This window comes from Scardinius erythrophthalmus (assembly GCF_964197995.2).
Source record: "Scardinius erythrophthalmus genome assembly, chromosome: 2".
Taxonomy (NCBI): Eukaryota; Metazoa; Chordata; class Actinopteri; order Cypriniformes; family Leuciscidae; genus Scardinius; species Scardinius erythrophthalmus.
In genome coordinates, this window is record NC_138222.1 from 47624132 (window position 1) to 47647410 (window position 23279).

General features: G+C 37.1%; 1 protein-coding gene across 1 annotated transcript; it reads right to left on the bottom strand.

The window, feature by feature from the left end:
- Positions 1-1810: 1810 nt before the first annotated feature.
- On the bottom strand, positions 1811-22820 carry ppp2r5b (protein phosphatase 2, regulatory subunit B', beta; the record flags this gene model as incomplete). Its single annotated transcript, XM_081359456.1, has 13 exons — positions 1811-1979; positions 4684-4785; positions 4884-5011; positions 5171-5290; positions 5865-5915; positions 6001-6054; positions 11702-11810; positions 13403-13462; positions 13570-13700; positions 14626-14718; positions 14871-14972; positions 16195-16391; positions 22625-22820. The coding sequence occupies 13 exons, from the start codon at positions 22818-22820 to the stop codon at positions 1811-1813; spliced, it is 1512 nt and encodes a 503-aa protein (XP_081215582.1).
- Positions 22821-23279: the final 459 nt, after the last annotated feature.

Below are 23279 nucleotides of genomic sequence, written 5' to 3' on the forward strand. Positions count from 1 at the left end.
CTAGCCTGGAACATTACAACACACTACATGTAAACTTAACCAAACAAGTTTTAAACATCTGCTCGCGTTTTAGGAATGAGCTGAATGACATCAGCTTCATGCTGTGAACTAATGTTATCGGCTGGACTAAAACTAAAGGAAAGGGCCAGCTCTGAATTAACACGTTTCAGAGGAAAAGGGTATAAATACTGTAGGCCACAGAACCTAGATGTATCAAAGGTTTTGAGTGAAAATAATGACAAGTGTTCTTGATGCTGAGTTTTCATGTTTACATCCCACTTTTATACATTCATAGGCCTGTCCCAAAGACGCTTGTCCCCCAAAAATACATTGCTATGTTTAAACACAAGACATTGATCAAAAGGACAGTGCAACTCTAGTTTAAGTGATGCTACGTATGCATACAATTTCAGTCCATATTTATTGCCGTGTCTATTCTATTTCATTTTTCTTTTCCATTTTGTTCCTATGAAATGAGATGTTTCTGCAGATACCAGCTTTCTCAGAGGTCAAACAAAGTGTGTTAATCCAGATGCTTTCTTTTCGTTTGCTTTTCTCAATAAGACAGACTACTGTAAATGAATAATCAACAATGGCAGTTCATTTGAGCGTTGATGCACACTCAAAGTGAATGGTACATTCTGATCTAATCCCTGTTTTCTTCTAAACTGTAATAAACTTCTCTACAACATCCACGCATCAGTCTCTTCCTAAGCTTTCTCAATATGCCTACACACACAGTTCCTTCCCATTAACAATACTCTACATCAATAAATATAAGCGACATAAAACAAATATACAAAAAATTAAGACATAAATAAGACTCTGTCCTCTCTTGAAATTGTACTGAAACACAAAAAGAGAATGTTTGCAAGCAATTTGATTAAATAATAATCAAATAAATCCCAAAATAGCCAGACACACATTATTCGAAACAGATGAGAATATTGCTAAACTAAAATGTTTTGAATGTTATATTTAAAAAAACATAAGAACAGACTAAAGTGTTGTCACTTCAGAACAAGTTTAGTTTTACCTAGCAGCATACTTCAGTCATGTTTATGAGGTGCTACACTAGAATACCCCCACCAACACTATAATCAGACATAGATATCATATTTATAGATATATATATAGATATATATATATATATGTATATAAAAACATCAGTTATATTAGCACAGAAGTAGTACTTATAGAATAAGCTGTAGAAGTAGGAACATTATAATCTGTACTTTTAAAGAATTTCCATCTTTAGGATCATCATTATTCATTCCTCTTCAGAGTTTGACAGTATGCAGAGTCTGTTGGTTGATTGACGGGGGGCTCGGATTGGGCCCGAGAAACAGAGCCAGTTCTGGAATGACAGTAATGGACAATGTACGTGTTTGATTTCGAGTGTGCGCATGTGTGTCACCTCATGCAGTCATGTTAAAGTTGATGATCCCGGTGCGTGTAGGAAGAGAAAGAAAAGATGCAGAGAGGCAGGTGTGTGAAGCATATGAAAGAGTAGGACGCATGTGAGAGGTACTCATTTTTTTCTCTTTTATATCTCACTCGTTGTGTGTGATGTGTGCTTCAGTGTTTTTTCAGATATCTACATATGGACAGCCTGTCGTACATGTGCTTGTGACGGTCGTGTCTGCATGGTGTGTGCGTGTGTTCGTGTGTGTGTGTGTGTGTGTGTGTGTGTGTTTCAGACAGCAATTGAGGCATTGATCGGTTCCCAAGTCAGGTAATTATTGTGTTTTACAGTGCTCTGATACTGTATGTGTGTCTGTGTGTGTGTCTGTATGTTCGCGTGTGGTTTCTAGGTGGTGTTGGCAGCACTGGTCTCTGACTGGCTCTTGGTAGTGTTCTCTCTCTCCTGCAGGTTCTTCTGGTTTCTGCTGGCCTCAGTCAGACTCTGCAGTCGCCTCTCATGCAGATCCTCCAAATTCCTCCACAGCTCGTTTCGCTCCCTCTCTTTCTTCAGCTCCCTAAGGGAAGGAGAGGAAAGAGGGATAGGGATGAGTGTAAAAAGGGTTTAGATAAAGATACGACGAAGATAAAAAGAATTTAAATACTTTCTGTGCTCGCAGAAATACATGTGAAGTCATCATGAAATCAAAACTCATTTACCTTTTTAATACACAATCCTGGTCTCATTGGTGCATGTTTAATCCCAGAGAATCAAATCATAGAAAAAATATAAAATTAAATTAAATACAATTGCCCCCATGGAATTGGTTTTCAGTGGCATTTTTTTACTGTTATGAGGGCATATTGTTTTTCTAAAAATATACAGACAATGTTATTTTAATTTTAGTTAACTTAATATGCTATAATAGTATTTATTGATATTTTCATTTTTAAAGCTTTTATTGTTATATTTTCAGTTTTCATTTTAAAAGGGTCATGAATTGAGAAATAAATCTTTTGACATGTAAGAGGTCATCATTGTGACTAAAATTATCCTGTACGAACTTCCAAACTTCCTCATTAGTCCAAAAAACGCTTGGACTAATTGAAACCAAGCTCAGAAAACGACTTGTTTCAGATTTTGTACGATTTTTTTTCTTGTTTGTAGTTCAAATCGAATTGTTGTCCAACACAATATAGAGTTGTGGGCAATATTAGCCATTAGAGTGTGCATGGATCTGCACTTCGGATTCTAACCGGAAAAGAAGATTATCCTGGTATCTTTGGAATACTCATGTCAACATGCAACTCCGATTTTGGACACACTAATTCTCATTTTGAATACTATTTAGAACGGATAGTGCAAATTGGGACGCAGCAACAGTCTTTGCGTTGGCATCCTTGTGATCCTAACATTAAGAAAGCGAAGTTCCAGATAAAAGACGTCTAATGGCCGTCCAAACACAGCCCTGACGTCTAGGCTAAAACTAGGCAAAGCCCAAGAATAGACGCACAGGCTACGCATAGAACATGTCAAAGAAATGAAACCAAACACCTTGTAATCACTGCTGACTGCTTACAAGATGGAATTTTGGCAAAAACGACCAAATTCACGGTTATTTTGGCTGGAAGTGGATTACTCATAGCCGGACTATATCGGGTCTATAGTTAACCTAGACGGTGAAATGACGGCTATTGCTTGCTGGGTTAGTTCGCTTCATTTTACTGCGGATTCGTTTTTAAACAAGAAACAGTTTGACGCAGCCACGCTTTTCGGAGAGACTGAAAATAAAAGAATATGCAGTGCCAACTACAATGGATCCGACAGTAATGCCGCAACACACAAGTGTGAGTAACCGAGTTTTTACCTTGTGCCACTATTGCTACAGACCTTTTGATATGAACTGAGGATTTATACTGCAGCGCCACAGTCAAACTGAACAGTTGTGACTTGCTGTTCTTTCCATTGCTTCGGCATTTATGGGGTTAATGCATTGAATTATTATCGGATACGGAAGAAATGACGTAGAGAACGCTGCTTTTGTTAAGCCATTCGCTGTAATCCTAAATAAAAGTTTCAGTGAGCGACATCTATTTTGCCATCAGTAAGACATTACAAAATGTTTCAATTTATATAAAACACGACACTGCAAATGACAATATATACGAAAAGGATGAACTATGAATAGTATATAAGAACGACAGTATGACAAACAATGGTGCACTCATTCATAATTCCATTTACACAAAACACTGTAAGTCATCTTTTGCCAATTATAACTGTGGTAACTCCAAGTACTTAAACAGTTAAGACCAAGCATATGTAATACGCATGAATGTTTCACACTGTTGGCAACTATAGGTAACGAGATATTTTCAACAACGGAACTTTTCAAAACAATTCCACATGCGTAGATGTTGACAATTATTTTAATATGCAAAACTGTTACCCAATCGTAGCAGTGGCCTTTACCTCCAAGTCCAACGCTGCACACCCATCAAAACGAAGGGTTCGAAAGAGAGGGTCAAAAACAGGATTGTAAATAGTATTATTACTTCTAAATTAGGATGCTTTTTTGGTGTAAAAATCTTGATAACATTATAGATAACAAGCAGTTCATGACCCCTTTAATGTTGTGCTTTTGTCATTTTTATTAGTGTTGGTGATTTTATTTTTAGTTCTAGTCATTTTAGTAATTTAATCTTATTTTATTTTCGTTTTTTCATCTATTATTTATATTTAATTTTATTTCAGCTTTATTTGAATGAATACAAATGATTTTATTAGTTTTAGTTTTAGTAAACAATAATAACACTGTCAGGCACAGCATGCCGTCCATTAAAGCCAAAAGGTGTACGAGAAATAGGCTTTTACCTCTAAATTGAAATAAACATCAAACAGAAAGGTAGTTGTGAATCAGGTCAGAGATCATACACAATAAATGCTCTTCTGAAACAGATTTTAAATCATTATGTTGTATTATTCAGCTCTCTACTGTCTACGTTTACCCCCAAACTCTGGTTAATTTCTGAACCTGACTTGTAAAATGTGACGTCACAATTTTTGTTTTCACTTTTTTTCTTTTTTACAGTATTTGAATTTCAAAAATAATTTAATTGAACTCCTGCTCTCCAACCACGTGGCTTTATTCTTGTATGTAATGGCCACTTGATGCAACCAATTCAGTTTGGTCAGACTTGAAAGATCCAGTTTCATGTCATACTACAGTAAAATAGTTGTAATTGTGTTTCATGTTGACTTTAACACAGTCCTGTACTCACTTCTGTTTCTCCACTTTGTAGGAGGCAGTGAGATCATCAAAGAGCTTGCTGTTCATCTCCATGAACGTCTTCAGCACATTGTAGATAAGAGAGATGATCGTCCTAAATAAGACAACAGAGAAATGTCCAATGCCAAAACAGTCTTGATTGATGTCAATAGCATTAACGTTATTCTAGACGTATGTTAGAACGATACTGACTGGTTCCAGTGCTCTTTGGAAACTCTGTACAGTGTGCCAAAGACCAGAGGCAGGATGACCTGGCAGTTCTCCTCTATTAGACTCAGAATGTACTCATTATTCCAGAAATACAGAGCCCGCTCTGCGACCTGAGGCAGAATAAAGAGAGAGAATGAGGGAAGAGAACATAAACAGGCGTGTTCATCACCTCCGCGTGTTCACAAGTACTACAGGCAGACGCCTGACAAGCAGCGCTGGTGAATGACACAGTGTGGGAGGAATGCTCCGGTGTGAAAGAGGAAGCTGACCTGGAAATGAGGGCTGGAGATGCAGGCAGAAATCTGTTTGAATAGAGGCTCCTGCACACGGATAAACTGAGAGGGTTCAATCACGTCCAGAATCTCCTCGATCTCCCCCAGGAACATCACCTGGGTTCAACGTGAAAGGGTTATATACTGTACAAACACACTAACAAACATTTCCTCTTTGAGTCATCAAATGAAATCAGAAAACATGAGTGGATTTCAACGGCATTGCCAAACAACAACTAATACATACAGAATGTAAAAAATAAAATATATAAATGGGGCGGCTTCACAATAATCGTATATAGCTTAGAGCGATTAGCAAATCAAAGGCTGCAATTTAATGAAATAACTAGTTTGATACACTGAGTGTTTCCGAATGATTCATCATGATAATTATCAAATATTCATTTTTTATTTTACAGTACAATTGTAATTTACATCGGTAATATATTTATCTTTATTTTAAAACACTACTACTACTACTACTACTGCTAATAATAATAATAATTATTATAAACATCAGAGTTCCACGAACATGTGAATGAGTTGTTAAATTATTTTAAAATATTATATAATATAATATAATATACCCTCAGAGGGTACTTCAAGTAAATATTTTATGTCTAAGGGGTTCATCTGACAAAAGATGTTTGGTCTGAGAGGTAAAAGTATATGTATGCAGTGCTTTTCTTACCTCTTTCTGAGTGCATGTTTTTGGCCAGTATCTCAGCAGCCCCCTGATGATCTAATGAAGTACAGGAAAAGTTTGGTGTGACAGCGCAGTGGTATGTATATGAAGCTGCATGACATTATTAAAAAATTCGACGTACGTGTTCTGTAACTGTGGCATCCTTCTCCATGAATTGCACCACACAGTAAGCCAGCTGCATGAAAAGAGCACAAAAAGATTTTTAATAAAGTCACTTCCAGGCTTTCTACACACTACTTCACTTACTTCAAAGGCTTATTGATTTTACCTGCAGGTGCCTCTGATTAAAGGGTATGAGGGTGTGTGTGTGTGTGTGTGTGTGTGTGTGTGTGTGTGTGTGTGTGTGTGTGTGTGTGTGTGTGTGTGTGTGTGTGTGTGTGTGTGTGTGTGACACTGAGAAAAAGATTACAGCCCTTATCTGCCTTTTATGGTTTGATCTGAAGCACTGAGCTAACTTCACAAATAAACCATTCTTCTAATCAAGATTCTAAATGCCACCACATGGCTTTATCATCAATCTGCCCACACCGGGAGTTTCTGCAGCAGTCAATGCATTGGCGCGTACCTATACTGAACAATACATATGTAAGTGCCAATAATGTGGGCATAGCTGCTAGATGTTTGTCAACAAATGTGTTTTGATTGCTTTCTGGATTTACAAAGAACAGTTCCATGTTAAACCCAATGTGTAGCATGTATAAAACGTAGGTGCTGTGCACTACAGCAAAACTGCAGTATAAGCTGGCTAGAGAATGGTAATTTTGCAGACATGTTTGTAAATGTCATTACAGTACTTTTTTCCTAAACGTTTTAACAGGGACAGTCCCCTGGAAGAACCTTGTATTATTTGCCTTGCTCAAGGGCACAGTGGTGATGGCACATGCCCTGTTCCTTGTGAGCATCACACCAGACACCTTCTCTGTGGTGGAGCTTGCCTTTTTAGTACAGTATGTGGGTGTAAGTGAGAAAGCCTGGGTTAGGTGCAAGCTTTAGAAATTGGATAAAGTCCATAACTACAAAAATGAAAATCAATAGAAATAATATATAAAATAATATATAAAATATATTATAAAAATATAAAATATAAACATCAAATATAAAAAATATTTTTTTATATATATATATATATATATATATATATATATATATATATATATATATATATATATATATATCTTAAATATGAGGGAAGAACACAAAACAAAACTTGATGTCTATCTGACACAATTATTTGTCAAAAAAAGCAAACTACATGTCATGCCTGCCAGCCGGAGTGCTTATGATAGCCACCAGAGGGCACTCCTCCATTCTTCTATATCGCATTATGAACTGCATTTCCTATGACTCATTGCTGGTACTCGTTGTATGCTGATTGCTTCCACCTGTGTATTATTATCTTGTTTATGTTCTCCTATATAAGCCCTGTGTGTTCAGTCATTCTTTGCAAAGTCTTGCTGCATGTTAGGCCCCGTTTACACGTACATGGTTATTTTGAAAAATGGAGACATTTCCCTTCGGTTGTGCCCATCGTTTACACGCAAACGGAGAATTCGCCTCTGAAAACGATTCTTTCTAAAAAACTCCGGCCAGAGTGGAGATTTTGGAAAACTCTGTTTGCACGTTTGCATGTAAACTGAGAAAAACTGAGTTTTAGGCAGTCGACGTCACAGTATGCGACAGAACTTGCACTGCGTCAAAGGTGCGACCTATATTTTCGTGATTCTGATTGGCTAACATGGGCTTGAGCATCTCATTACACTGCCACCTACAGGTTTGGCATGCTCTTGACGGCATATACACGGGTTTGTGTAAACGAACACTTTTCTGAAAACGGAGAGGGTGAAATGTCCGTTTATGAAAATAACTGGCCACGTGTAAACGTAGCCTTAGTGTTACGCTGAATTTCAGGGCGCTATCTTTGGTTTCCTTGTCCTTGTCATGATCTTGATCTTCTAATCCCTGGATTACCCTGTTTGTCTGTGCCTTGGACCTTTTATTATTTTCTGGACTGATTACCCTGTGGTTTTGATCTTATGCATGCTATATGGATTACGATTATGGATTACTCAACTTGCGTTTGGAACTCCGAGCAGTACACTTAACACTGCAGCTACAGGTTTTATTTTACTATGCAAAAAAAAATCATAAAACTCAGAAAAAGTTAGTTGTCAGTTAGTTGATGAATTAATGTAGTTTATGTGTAGTTATCTTCTAGTCATTGATTAGCATATTCTGTCATGATAATCTATAAATCGTGTTCCGGGGGAAGGGTTTATGTAAATTTTAGGGTTTGTGATGTCACTAACCCGGGAGGAATGTCGTGTAGTCCCTACCAGTCGTTTGTTGTAGTCCTTAAAAAGCTATTTCTTTAAAAGAAAATATCTCCCTTTGCTTTAAACGTTGAGCGTCGTAACTTTGCAGATGTTGTTTATGCTCAAACAGCAACATTACACACTAACTAAAGTTAGAAAAGTGAATTCATAATCAACCAGCCCTTTAATGTGGTAGCTGATTAGGAACTGAAAAACTGGTTATCGATACAATATACTCCAAGTGATTTCAGCATAACAACCTATTCAAGACTCATAGTTTCAACAAAGCAATTAAGAGCTTCAGGAAAAACCAATGAGACTACACATAACTGAATGATGACATCCTTAGTCTGCACACACATGCTGCATTTATTTCCAGATTAATATATTCCCTGAAGAGGAAAGAGTCACAAAGCACCTGAGCCTCAGAGATTACAGGCAAAATGGTGAGAAAAGGATGTTTTTCTAAAGGGAGGTTACGTGTGTGTGTGTGTGTGTGTGTGTGTGTGTGTGTGTGTGTGTGTGTGTGTGTGTGTGTGTGTGTGTGTGTGTGTGTTAGTGTACACATGTGATATGGCCACGAGTGTGTTTTTTGTTGCCAGGGAAGCCCTTCTGCACCCACCGTTGCCTGGTTGAGCTGTTAGGATGGTAATGGTGTGTGTGCCTACTTTGGAAGGGCTGATGTCACATAAAGCCTATGTCTTTCCCCAGGGGGTGAGAGCCCTGTTAACTCCTGTTCTCTCTCTCTCTCTCTCTCTCTCTCTCTCTCTCTCTTTTTTCTTTTCTTTTTTCAACAAGTACATCATAATTATCCTCTTAGTTTTCAGTCTATGCAGTGCTTTACAAAAAGGTTAAGATGTTTGGCTTGCGAGGTTGTTTATGTGCATGTGTCTGAATCTTTATAGAAGATCACGGAAGCCTGTTTGCTCTCAGCATAATAAATCTCACAAATATATCTTACAAATAACTTTATATGTCCCAATTATATAACTTCATATCTTACAACTGCAACTTTGTTCATCATAATTGCAACTTCATCCCATAATTGCAAACTTAATTTCTTTGTTTGTAACTTTATATCTCAAAATTGCAAATCTTAAATCTGAAACTTTACATCTCACTTTTGTGCCTTTATATCATAACTGCTACTTTCTGTTTCATAATTGTGACTTTATATCTGACTTAATTTGATCTCACAATTGTATTTTCTTTAACTCTGAGGTGGAAACATAAGTCTGTGTGTGTGTGTGTGTGTGTGTGTGTGTGTGTGTGTGTGTGTGTGTGTGTGTGTGTGTGTGTGTGTGTGTGTGTGTGTGTGTGTGTGTGTGTGTGTGCGTGTTTGTATATTTTGTCTACCTGAGGACCAACCATAAACTGTAAATTACTGGCAATTAAGGTAAAACTAAGATTAACTCTCAACACTTTACAAGGCTTTGGTATGTTTTAACTTGGCACGAGATAAAAATCCCATACCCTAGAGACACCTCAGTGAAAAAATATCCCCTGGTGTCACTCAGTAGTTTGAGGCTCAATGGGGACTAAGCTCTAATCATCCAGGATAAATCCCCCAGACTTAACTCAACCACTCACCATTAGTTCCTATGCAAACAAATAAAATAGTAACCAAATCACAACAGCCACGGGTTACACGGAGGGCAAAAGAATCACTGAAATGCACACTTAATACTGGTGACAAAACCGTTTATAAAAATAGAGTTCGGTATTTAGCCTTTCATCTCGCTAAGAGCTCTCTAGAAACGTGTGATGTTCTGAAGAAGCCTTGAGGGAAGTGTGATTAAGGATTTGGCTGCGCTGTCCTTCTGTTTCTATGGAAGCTACATAAAATAAGTCTGGCCACCCAAAGGCATTCCCTGGGAGAGCTCTTTATGTCCTTGTGGCGAGTAGGAAGTATAAACAGCCCGGAGTGTGGGCACTGAATTATGGATGGGGTGATATTGACAAGGGAAAGGGCGAGTGTAGGAATGTAGGACAAGCACTTTCAGAATACACACACACACTTATAGACATATACAAACAGGCAGTACTAGTATTACTAAAGCACTTTTCAGACATAACATGCTGTTAATATGAGGAATAATATACTGAATCTATTGTGAGAATGCATGTGCATTACAGTTCAAAGGATTGGGGTCGGTAAGATTTTTATGCTCACCAAGGCTGTGTTTATTTGATCAAATACAGTAAAACGAAAAATACAGAAAAACAGTAATATTTTGAAATATTATTACGATTCAAAATTATTGTTTACATTTTAATATATTTTAAAATTAAAAGTACTCCTGTGATGGCAATGCTGCATTTTCAGCATCATTACTCCATTCACTCAGAAATCATGCTTATTTGGAGCTCAAGAAACATTTCTTATTATTATCAAAGATGAAACCAGTTATGCTGCTTAATATTTTTGTGATACTTTTTTATTCTTTGATTAAACTATTAAACAGAATTTATTTGAAATATAAATTACTTGTAATAAAGCAAATTATCAATTTAAAGGGGTGGTATAATGCCCTTTTCACAAGATGTAAAATAAGTTTCTGATGTCCCCTGAGTGTGTATGTGAAGTTTTAGCTCAAAATACCCCACAGATATTAGCATGTTAAAATTGTCACTGTTTGAGGGTGAGCAAAAACGCACTGTTTTTGTGTCTGTCCCTTTAAATGCAAATGAGCTGCTGCTCCCAGCACAGAGGGCGGAGCTTCAACAGCTTGTGTCCTTTTACCTCACACAGAAAATTTCAAAAACATTTAGCCTTTTATGTTCAAACCGGAGTCAAACAATGGAGAGACTCAAGAAGAAGTGACAACATGTAGAATGCAATAGGACATTTCTGAATGGTTAGTTGATGAATTTAGGTAGCTTCTGTGTAGTTATCTTCTAGTCACTCATTAGCATATTCTATCATGATAATCTATAAATCGCGTTCCCGGGGGTTATGTAAATTTTAGGAAGCTTGTGTAGTCCCTACCAGCCGTTTGTTGTAGCAAACGTTTCTTAAAAAGCAAATATCTCCCTTTGCTTTGAACTTTGAGCATCATAACTTTGCCGATGTTGTTTATGCTCAAACAGCAACATTACAAACTAACTAAAGTTAGAAAAGTGAAATCATAATCAACCACCCCTTTAATGTATCCTTGCTGAATAAAAGTATTAATAAATCATACTGACCCCAACCTTTTGTATGTGTAAACAGTCATAGGCACACACACATCAAGGCAAGATGAGTTCAGACTTTAATGCAGTGTCCAAAAAATGTCCAAAATTACTTTTGGACACTAAAAATGTATTCATGTTAATGCATAGAAAATATCAAAAAAAAAATTCTAGCAATGACCACCAACTGATCATTTTTGTGGATGTATGAAGTTAATTTGCATTAGTATTTAGCCCCCCCTTGTGGTATAATATCCCATTACAGTTCATTAATTAACAGCATGAGATCTGTATGTGCATCCCCAGTGTGGCTGTGTCTGGGTGTCTGACTCTAACCTGCGCATGAAAAATGGAGAGAGACTTGGCAGTGTGCAGGGGGATCAGGACCCTCACCAGGAACTGCTTGTGCTCTGATTTGAGAGGCAGAGCAAAGCCATTTATGATACTGGAAAAGAGGAGAGGAGAGGAGAGGAGAGGAGAGGAGAGGAGAGGAGAGGAGAGGAGAGGAGAGGAGAGGAGAGGAGAGGAGAGGAGAGGAGAGGAGAGGAGAGGAGAGGAGAGGAGAGGAGACGGAAAAGAGAAAATGGAGAATAAACAGGATTAGTATCAGTCGTTCTGATGATGCTCTGTACACTCATTCACCACATTATTGTTCATCAGTTAATCTCCCACTAACCCCCCCACTCCACATCCTTGCTCTCTTTCTGCCGTTCTCTTCCTCTCTTTCTCTCAAAATTCTTTAGTTTTATTTTTGTTCTTCTACTCAGTCTGTTCCTCCCATTGCTTAACTGTTATTTAATGCTACGCTAACTGTTATTTTTATGCTATTCCATCTACACTGTCTTGCTCCGTTTCTCTTTTATGCTACAATCAACTCTCTATCTTCTTCGCTCTTTGTCTCTCATTTTACATACTCAATCTTTCTCTAATTCTATCTGTTATCTTCCCCGTCTCTCCTTCTGTTGCATTATTCCTCTTTTCTTCTTTTTACTTTGCTTATATCTTATATTTTATTTTTCAAATAATATATATATATATATATATATATATATATATTATTTGAAAAATAAAACATTTGAAACAATTGAATAATTCGGAAATCTCTAAATTGAAAATATATTTGATTTAAATTTGGGCTTTTTTCTATTCCTAAGGAGCATTGATAAAGCTGTTTAAATATATTTTGTAGAATATTCCTGTATTTTATGAAATATACATTTTATTTATTGTTTAAATATTAATATAATATTAATATTAAATATTATAAATATTGAAATATATTTCAATTTTAAAGATTTTAAAATATTTAAAAAAATTGTAATAAAAAATGTATATAGTTATGTAAAGATATTTATATATATACACACAGCTCTCTCTCTATCTCTCTCTCTCCCTCGTTCTACCTCATTCTCTCTTCAGTAGTGATCAGAGAGATGTGTGGGTGGGAGAAACTATAAATACTACTGGCATCAACCTGAATTTAGACCTCCATCCCCAACACCGTGACTCATGCCTCCCCCTGGTTGTCTCTCTCTTCCCCTGTTTCTCTCTGTCAAAGGTTTGCTTTGTTTATGCTATTAAACACACTGAGGCACCATTTTGTGTACATTGAACCCAATATGCAAAGCAGCGCTGGTTTCGCAGACAGAGAACATGGCTGTGAATTACATGGCTGTACACGCTAAAGAAGGGAGATATGACTGGGGAACAGGCAGCAGGAACATGCAGCAAGCGCTCATGTCGGAGATCTTTGTCTGAATCACCACCATAAAGCATCTCTCCAGTAATCTACTGACACATTAAGTTGTGTAAAACTATAATTTACTCATTCAAGATAGATTATAGTACAAATGTCGTAAATGTAAATGTAAATGTCGATATTTTATGTACCTCCTAACACTGGAAACAATGAATAAACCACAGGGATCTACCTTATAATATTCAAATTTACATTGGTTTGCTATATAAACATCATCTGAGCAGATTTTTAACACAAATGTAGTGTGCTTTCTATTATGAGTTTGAAAGAGTATCTACCTTCCCAAAATTTCCAGAAGTTCAGCAACTCCATTGAAACGCTCAGTTTCATAGATGAACCTGCAGAGTTTAAAAAAAGATGACATTTTAGAGGCGAACAAAGAGCAGTTATTGTCTGTGTAATATCAATACTGGTCATGCTTTTTGTCTACATGACTGTGTCTGACCTGAGGAAGATGTTGTTGATCTGTTTGCGGATGTAGGCCCTCAAGCCCAGGAGTTTGCCATAGACACGGTGCAGGATAGTCTTCAGATATTCTCTCTCTCTGGGGTCCTCACTGTCAAATAACTCCAGCAGCTACATCCACACACACACACACACACACACACACATACAAGTCAGCCTTTTTGCACTTTATTAAAAGCACTAATCATATGTCCTAACACTTAAAGGGAATGTTTATAATTAGTGTGAATGATAAAGTTTAAACTCAAACCCGGAGGGTAGACTGTTGTGTTTTGACTATGATATGATTTAACATATCATATTGCTGCTAAGATATCAATTTGATATATATTTGGTATCAAGATATCAAAAAGAAAAAAACATAAAATGTTCAACAGTGTGTGCCAAAACTACAAAATAGCAATGTTTGTCTCCAAACACTGGACTTGAAGATGGACTAAGATAGCCTTGACTTCACTTTACTTGTCCATTTTCATTCACACCGTTTCATTATATATTTATTTTATTTATGATAAAATAATGATCATTTATAGATAAAATAATATACGCAGAATATAACATACAAAATTAAAATTTATTTATTTAAAAGAAAAAAAAAAAATATATATATATTTTTATTTTTTTTTACTATTATTAATTAAACTGAATTACATATAATTAAATTAAACATGCAAAGTATATATTCACTATTATGCAGTCTTTTCGATTTACAAGGGGTTCACAAATATTTGAAATCACACTATATATATATATATATATATATTGCATTATTAATTAAACTGAATTATATATAATTGTATTAAACATATGCAGACTATAAAATATATATATATATATATATACACATATATATACACATATTATATATATATATATAATATATATATATACACACATATTATATATATATACACACATATTATATATATATATATATATATATATATATATATATATATATATAAGGTTTTCAAATGTTTGTTTAATCACACAAAGCCTCTATATCTATACCTCTACACCTATACTAGCTCTGTACCTGTAGAACAAACTTCTGGTCCACGTAGCGCTTGGCAAGAGAAGGCTGGAAATCTGGACTCTCAAGAAAGCGTAAAAAGAACTCATACACCAACTAGATAAAAAAGAAAGTATAGGAGGGAAAGAGAGAGGAAATGACATCGGAGCTGGGACACAAGCTATAAAAAAACTCATAATGCTTACTCAGTCCATGCTGTGTGTGTGTTAGTGTGTTTGTTTGTATGAGAATTTGAGATGTACATGTACCTGTAAGTGTGGCCAGGAGGCTTCCAGAGCTGGTTCATCCTCCTCTGGGTCAAACTCAGGGTTCTCACTGGGTGGGAGGGTTCTAAAAATGTTCACTGAGATCTACAGGAAGAAGAGGGGTTGAAAAGTTGTATTTTGCTTCCCCAATACCATTGCGTCCCCATAGCAAATGAAATGTAAAGAACTAAGGTCAGAAATCTCTCAGATTTCATCAAAAATATCTTCATTAGTGTTCCGAAGATGAACGGGTTTGGAACGACATGAGACTGAGTAATTAATGACAGAATTTTCCTTTTTGGATGAACTAACCCTTTAAACAAACTCAACTGCCTATAACTGTCTATTAATCTTTATGAGCTTTATTATCTTGTCTAAGGTGTATTTGATTAGGTTTGGAGCAAAACTCTGCAGGTAAGTGACCCTCGAGGGCCAGAGTTGAGACCCTCTGCAGACTGTATAGTCATATTCAATTGTTCCCTTATGCTGTGAATATTTAAATTAAAGGGATAGTTCACCCAAAAAAGAAAATTCTGTCATAATTTTCACAACACTGTGTCCAAACACGGCTTTCTTTCTTCTGTAGAACACAAAATATATTTTTGGAGAATGTTGGTAACCAGACAGCATTGGTTACTGTTGATTTCCATTGAAATCTTCTTTTATGTTCTACAGAAGAAATTAAGTCATACAGGTTTGTAATGACATGGGTGAGTAAATTATGACCGAATTGTCATTTTTAATAAAACTGTCCTTTTAAATCACTGTAATTCTTTTCAGTGCTGCTTTTCTTTGGAACTGCTCAGTATAGGTTCCACCCTTATTCTCAAAACTTTGCGCAACTGCACAATGTTGTGCCATTTCCGTAGACAGAATGCAAGTAAATGGAATTAATTTTTAAAAGATATTTGAGTACATTTTCTATTGATCAGAGCAACAGTCATTGTTACTTGATTTGCATAATTCCTCTAGTAAACAAGGGGCTAAAACAAACAAGCATATGCAAATAAACAGCACTATCAGACACCGTAAATTCATTCTTAGTGAATCCCCCCCTTTGTCTTTCAAATCAAAACATAAACGGACCAGTTAAGAAAAATCAATTGCTCCTCAATTAAGCTGTTTTTGTATTTCAGCCACATACAGTACAGAGCTAATGTAGCTAAACACAAAGAAACGTAAATGCTTCTGAGTCTTTAAGTGCACTTTAGTGCATTGGAGATCCTGTACATCCCTCAAAATGATTTATCTCCCTCTGCCTCCTCTGCTCTTTTATCAAATTCCATCCTACTCCATCACTTTTTCTCTCTTTCGCGATTCATCTCACCATCTTAATAGCCTCTGGGTAAAGGGGTTCGATGAGGACTCCGCGACTGGTGGCCACGCTCTCCACAAGCTCGTTCAGCGCAGCACGTTTGATCTCTTTCCCCTTCAGGTCGGCGACACAGTCCAGAAAGTCAAAAAGCACACAACACTGCTGCAGCTTCTTACAGAACAAGTCATGAACTTCTGCCACTGGAGCATCTGAGGGACAGGAAGGAGAGGACATGTAATCTAATATACATGTATACACACAAATATACTGCACATTTACCATGAGTTTACTATATTTTTCCTAGTCTAGCTTCCCAATAAGCCAGGCACTGTATACTATGAACATTGTTAATTCTTATGTTCCTCTTTTGTAGTTTGCTTCGGATAAATGTGTCTGCTAAATGCATAAATGTAAATGTGATGTTTTTTCGTCTTTTTCTAAAAAACATACCATAGTAAAACCAGAAAGAATCTTGAAATCTCATGCACATAAATATGATATATGAGCATAACTGTATCATGGTCCCACCACAGTACTTTTTTGTAACGCTACACTCTTAGAAAACAAAGTCCAGTGGGTTTCTACATAGAACCCAAGTGTTCTTTACTCAATTTAAACAACCTTTTATGCAAAAAAGATTCTAATGTCTTAAATGATTGCATGATTCTTTCAAGTTTAACAGAACCTTTTCTTCTAAGAGTGTAAAGCGATGCAATATAAGAACATTTTTGGGTTCCCCAAAGAACCTGTCTTTAAAAACAGTTTTTTCTTAGTGTAGTGAAGAACATTTATGATCATCTTGAGAGCCTTTTCCCACTATAAAGAACCTTTTGTGCACTGGAAAGGTTCCATCCATGGATGCTTAAGTTTCTTCATGGAACCATCAATGCCATTAAAGTACCTTAATATTTATGCTCTCCAACAGAACAATTACATTAAGGATGGTTGGATCTATACTTGGATCTATAGACAGAGTATATTAATGCAGATTTCTTGAAGTGGATGGACGGGATGCTAATGAGAAATGAGTGGAGGCGTGTGGTGCTAACAGGATTAGCGGGTGCTATCTTTAACCCTGCGCTGTCTCGGCCCTCTGTGGACATAGCGCCTCGAGGCACAATAACCATGACAATCTACTCCATTCATTTAAAAACTCAACACAACTACATACCCTACTGTTCCTGTACTTCGACATGTGAATCTCTCTCTCTGCCTCTCAATATCTCTTTTTCTTTAGCCTCAGCCTGCTACTTCGTACAATTACTCTCCATTAAAAATGGATTAGTCTTAACATTCACAGTCTGCCACAGCTAGAGTCAACCTAGAGTCAGAGTGCAGCAGGTAAAGTCAAAGGAGACAGACAGACCAAGAAATCAACAAAGCGAAAATGACGATTGCTGAAGTGAATGTGATGAAAAGAGGCTGGTGTGATTGTTTGTAGACCGGGGGAAGGATAAGGTGCAAAAGAGCATGACACAGCCACAGCAGTCTGAACAGAAAAACGAAATTGTCTTGGGAAAAGTGTGAGAGAGAGAAAAAGAGGGTGGAGACAAGAGGAACTGGAGATGTACAGCGAATTAGAGGAAGAGCGAAGCTGAGAACTGAGAGAATTAATCAAATTTGTATTTGAAATGAGCTTAAATCATGGAAAGAATGTGAAAACTATCATATTGAAAAACATAGCAGCAGTTTTACGTCTAAAGTTGAATGATATCACTCTAGTTAGACCAGTCGTCACTCTAAACATGCTGTAATGTTGAACATGCAAAGCTGCTAAATATAGTGGCCAATAAGCAACAGTGGGACGGAGAGAGAGAGAGAGAGAGAGAGAGAGAGAGAGAGAGAGAGAGAGAGAGAGAGAGAGAGAGAGAGAGAGAGAGAGAGAGAGAGAGAGAGAGAGAGAGAGAGAGAGAGAGAGAGATGCATAGTATAGGGAAAGAAAACAGTGCAGAGAGAGCAGGAGAGATGATGTCATCCCTCTTCCTTGTTCCTCTCCTCATGATCTCCTTTTACCCCTCCTCTCCATCCCTCTCTCACTCTGTGGATCTCTTTCTGTGGTACTGTGATTTTAATGGGTAAAGTCTTTCTGCTTAAAGAGTTATTACTGTGTTTGTGTGGCTGTTGAGTTCCTGTATTTTTGAGCCACCACAACCCATAAAACAGCCAAGCAAAAATAATGCATGTTAAAACAGGAGTTTTGAACTGCCACGTCTCACATGAGATTTTTTTGGAGAATGTGGAATGGTCTTCAAATAATATGGGCATCATGATGTTAATCTGATCATTTACTGGTGCAGTTCTGCTAGTCCTAGGATAAAGATATGTATACATATACAGTATATACTTATCATTAAAAGTGACAGTAAAGACTTTTACAATGCTAAAAAAAAAATGTGTTTAAATAAATGCTGTTCTTTTGAAAGTTCTATCCTGAAAACAATAACAAAAGGATATTAAACCTATTTTCAACATTGATAATAATAATAAATGTTTTTTAAACCAAATTGGCAAATTAGAATGATTTCTGAAGGATCATGTGACACTGAAGACTGGAGTAATGGCTGCTAAAAGTACCATCACAGGAATAATTTACATTTTAAAATATATTAAAATAGAAAACTGCTATGTTAATGTTAATAATAATTCACAATATTACTGTGGGTGGGGGATCCCTTTTCTACATTTTGTCCTCAACAATAACTCTCCCTCGGTACACTGTTCCTGCACTTACAGCTTCACATGCTTATCCATTTCACTCTCTCGCTTTCTCTAATGCTCTTTTTCTCTTCCCTGTCTCGATAATCACTCACTCCCTCTTTTATTCTCTCCCTCTTCCTCTCTTGCCCTCTTTATTGATCGAAGGAGGCCAGAGAGGGAGCAGGCCTTCTGTGTACTGTAACCTTACACCAGCCCTGACCAGCTGGACCCTGCAGGAAGAAGAAGGCAGATATATACCCACCACTATGTTCTTACCCTGAAATAATGATTCACAATTGCAAAATAACGGTACAGTAATCTTCACACTCTAAGGTTATTGCTAATAGATATGAGATGCTGTCATGGCTAACCCAACAAGCACTCTCATTTCTGTTTCACTTATGAAATTGATGAGTTTTGAATGTGTAGACGAGTCACTATGCGAATGAGGCTGAGAGCTCTGAGCTGCCCATTGTCCAATTGGAAAACACTTTCCCTACAGCAGTGACAGCTATTTACAGAGACACACGCTCACAAATTCACGAGGACTAGTAGTGATGTCACTCCAGAGACTTAGGTAGAAATAACAACACAAATGAACTTTGAAGAGCAGAATTTGAATGTTTGCAAATGAGAATAAACACCACCAATGGCTCACAATACTGCAGCCTGCAGTCTTTTTTTCCGGTAACTATAACCCAAGCTAGCAAACCTGGCAGTGTTGGCCATATTTTTGGCTGGTAAACCAATTAAAGACTCCGGTCATGTTTTGGACTGATAGAGCATCTCAGCTGTTTTCTTCACTTACTTTCTATTACACACAAGCACAGACAGGGGCTCAGGTAAATTCACAGCCCCAACAAACACTCACAGGTTCTATATTAGGTAGTGTCTGTCATGCTCCACTAAGCTAATCTTGTGTTTAAAGAGCATTATATATGTCACATCTAAATATCCTGTGCCATTAATGGAGCTCAAATCTGTAGCAGGTACATGTTAAACAAAAAAACACAACTTTTTAGCACACTGATAGTAGACGTTTGCCAATCCATAACTGCCATAAACTCAAGTTTTATGAGGTATAATCTAACACAAGCATCCAGAATACCACAACACAGTGCATTTTATACAGTTATGGGTTAAGAAATAAAACCAGAGCTAAACCTACAGCCAGTCATAGCGCTGAAGTTAAATCTACTGGACTTAGTAAGAGTAAAAGAGACAGACATTGATTAACACAGGAGATGTATCTCAGTGTCATGTGAATGACTAAAAGCAGGTCAGTTGGATGGTTAAGCAGGACAGAGGCTCAGTCTGGACCCCCTGTGACACACCAACTGGCAGCAAAACCTCAGCTGGAGAGTCTCATTAAAACTGGCACCACTAAATCTTACTTCACTGGAAATGTAACTCAGATTATTCCTGCATAAGAGGAGGTGAATCATATCCTGCTGAAGTGTGAATCATGAAGTTGTGTGAGAACTTGGAAAACCTATGAAATTTAGTGCCGTCCAGAAAATACTGTGGGACAACACTGTATTATTTGTGGTTATTCATAGTAACTCTACAATGCATCTACTCATATGCATCATAATCCAATTGCTTATTTAAGACTTACCCTCCACAAATATTATCAGTAGCTTCCCAGACACTTAAGAGTTTCTCCCTCACTTCAGGTGGATGACCGAAATGAGCATATGGAAGTGTAAATATCAGGGTCTTCAGACTGAGGATGCTTTCAACCACAAAGATTCATAAACTTGCAAAGAACTTGCCAATGACTAAGTCAATGCAACTGGAAAGAACATTGCGTTAAAAAAAATAGTTTTGCTTTAGTTAAATTGAGTTAATGCAACACAATTCCTACTTAATTTCATTGCATTCAATCCACTTAAAGGGACAGTTCGCTCAAAAATGAAAATTCTGCCATCATTTACTCTCCCTCAAGTTGTTCCAAACCTGTATGAGTTTCTCTCTTCTGCTGAACACAAAAGAAGATATTTTGAAGAATGTCGATAACCAAACAATTGGAGCCCAGAAGTCAATGGGGCCCATCAACTGTTTGGTTACCAATATTCTTCAAAATGTCTTCTTTTTCGTGTTCAGCAGAAGAATGAAATAGAGGGTATGCACGTGACATCACCATCAGCCGGAGTGACTGTGGTTACGCCCACTGAGTGACAAAAAGACTGAGTGGCAGCATTGGTTTTCATCGTGAATGCCGCAAAAAACACACAAAACACATCTAAAACGGGAAAGAGCTTTGAGATTGACTGTACAAATAGATTTGTCAAGAAATCTGAAATATATTTCTACAGAGTGCCGTAGAGAAAAGAGAAGCAAATGTATCGCTGCAATTCACAGAAACAACTGGACTCCAGACAGTGAAACATCAATTTGCAGTTATCATTTTGTGTCAATATGTTGAATTTTGGGGTTAAATCATCCACTATATATTGTATTGTTATATATTGTATTGACAACTCTTCTTAAATATTTACGATATTATATTCTGCATAATTGAATATTTTTAAATAAACACTGACAAAAACTATAAAAGTTTTAGGGCTGGACGATATGACGATATATATATATATATATAACATTGATATAAATGATGACCCGTATTTAGACTTACCTATATTGTATTTATATAAAGCGTTCACAGGCAAATTTGCTTTATATATTTCCCCCGGCGTGTAAATCAGGCACATATATATGTCAGGAAACACGATTCCTGGCTGCATGCCAATATCCATGAATCACCGGAACTTTGGTAATTTGTAAGTAACACTATATCGAGTCCAACCTTTAGTTTAAACTAATTATCGTTTGTTTTACTCTCGTTTTTGCAGTTTTCCCTATTAAATCCAGTCATTCAGCAGGCTCTTTTGCCACTCAGTCCGGCTAAGGGGGTGTCCGGCGGGAAAGTGACATCAATGCATACCCTCAATTCATGCAGGTTTAGAACAACTTGAGGGTGAGTAAATGATGACAGAATCTTAATTTTTGGGTGAACCATCCCTTTAATTAGTAAAACAGAAGTTTACTTGTGCATTCGTGAATCATTGTGAATCATTTACTAATACAATGCATGCTGGACTTAATGAATAATTTTCATTGCCATTCATTAAAACTGCACAATGGATTTCAGATTCCCAGCAAGCTTTGCATGGGACTATGACTGAAGATGTTATACAATGTGTTCTTAAGCCAGATACTACTATGGTTTATGTTGCTTTACTTAATGATTACTATGCAAATCCCACAGCAATGAACAGTTTCTTCTTTCCTGCGATTCTTGCAGATTATCATGCTAACTAGTACTGTAATAGACTCATTTGAGTTACTTTGATACATCTAATCTTAGTTAACTTTCTACAACACAATATATTTAAGTTGAGTTGAAATTAATGTTACAACCCCCCATTTCCAGTATAGCCACAAGTTCAGTTCAGTCAAAAAAATGTGTACATCTTTTAAATGATGTACCCTTGAATGATGGAAGCATTAAAGGAAAATCTGCTGAGTCTAGCTGTGCTCCTGGGAAGATTTAGTTACATTTGAAGTCCTTATGGAGGTACCATCTCTTAAGGATGCTCAAGAAGACACGGAGTTCACCAAAATGGCTGTAATAGTCTATTTTTGTATCAGGGGATGAATAACTATTCTCGTTACTTGCTAAATAACATGTCATTAAAACATTAAAAACAAACCACCTCACGTCCCAGTTAAAGGAACCTACCTTTAAGTAAGGGCAGCGGCGTGAGCTCCACCTGGGAGCTCTGATAGCGGAACTGTGAGGAGCTGTGGGACCGTCGCTGCCGGGCACGGCGCATCGAGCGGCGGGGGAAGCCGTCTACCTTCTCCGCGCTCGGCACAGAGAAGCCCGTGGTCGGCGAGGATGGGCTCGACGGAGGTAGCTTCGTGGGGGTCTCCATCGCTGCAAAGGTGGCTCTCGGCAGAAGACTGTTCGAAGGAGGAAGCCAACAGCCGGAATAGGCACCCAAAGCGCCTTGTTACTGAGTCAGAAATGTATTTATTTTTTCTTGGATTGAAAAAAGTCAAATGGACAAGCAGGGATCGACTAAAGACAGAAGTTATCTAACCTGGTCTAAATTGTAGACAGAGGGATGGTAGAAGTAAAAGCTATCAGTGTTCAATATGACGCGTCTCTCGCTCGTGTTACATTAAACCCCCCCAAAACGAGATTAGACGTGGAAATAAGCACAAGGGTGAATGTAATTGTCTATATCTTTATGAAGAGATACCGGTGTGAACACATATTTCTACAATAAAGACATCTCTGCCGTACTGTCGTCATCAGAAAGTCATCGGCCTAAATTTGGTCTTTATTTAAATATTTATAGGCTAGAGGCATAAATCGGTAGGCTACTGTA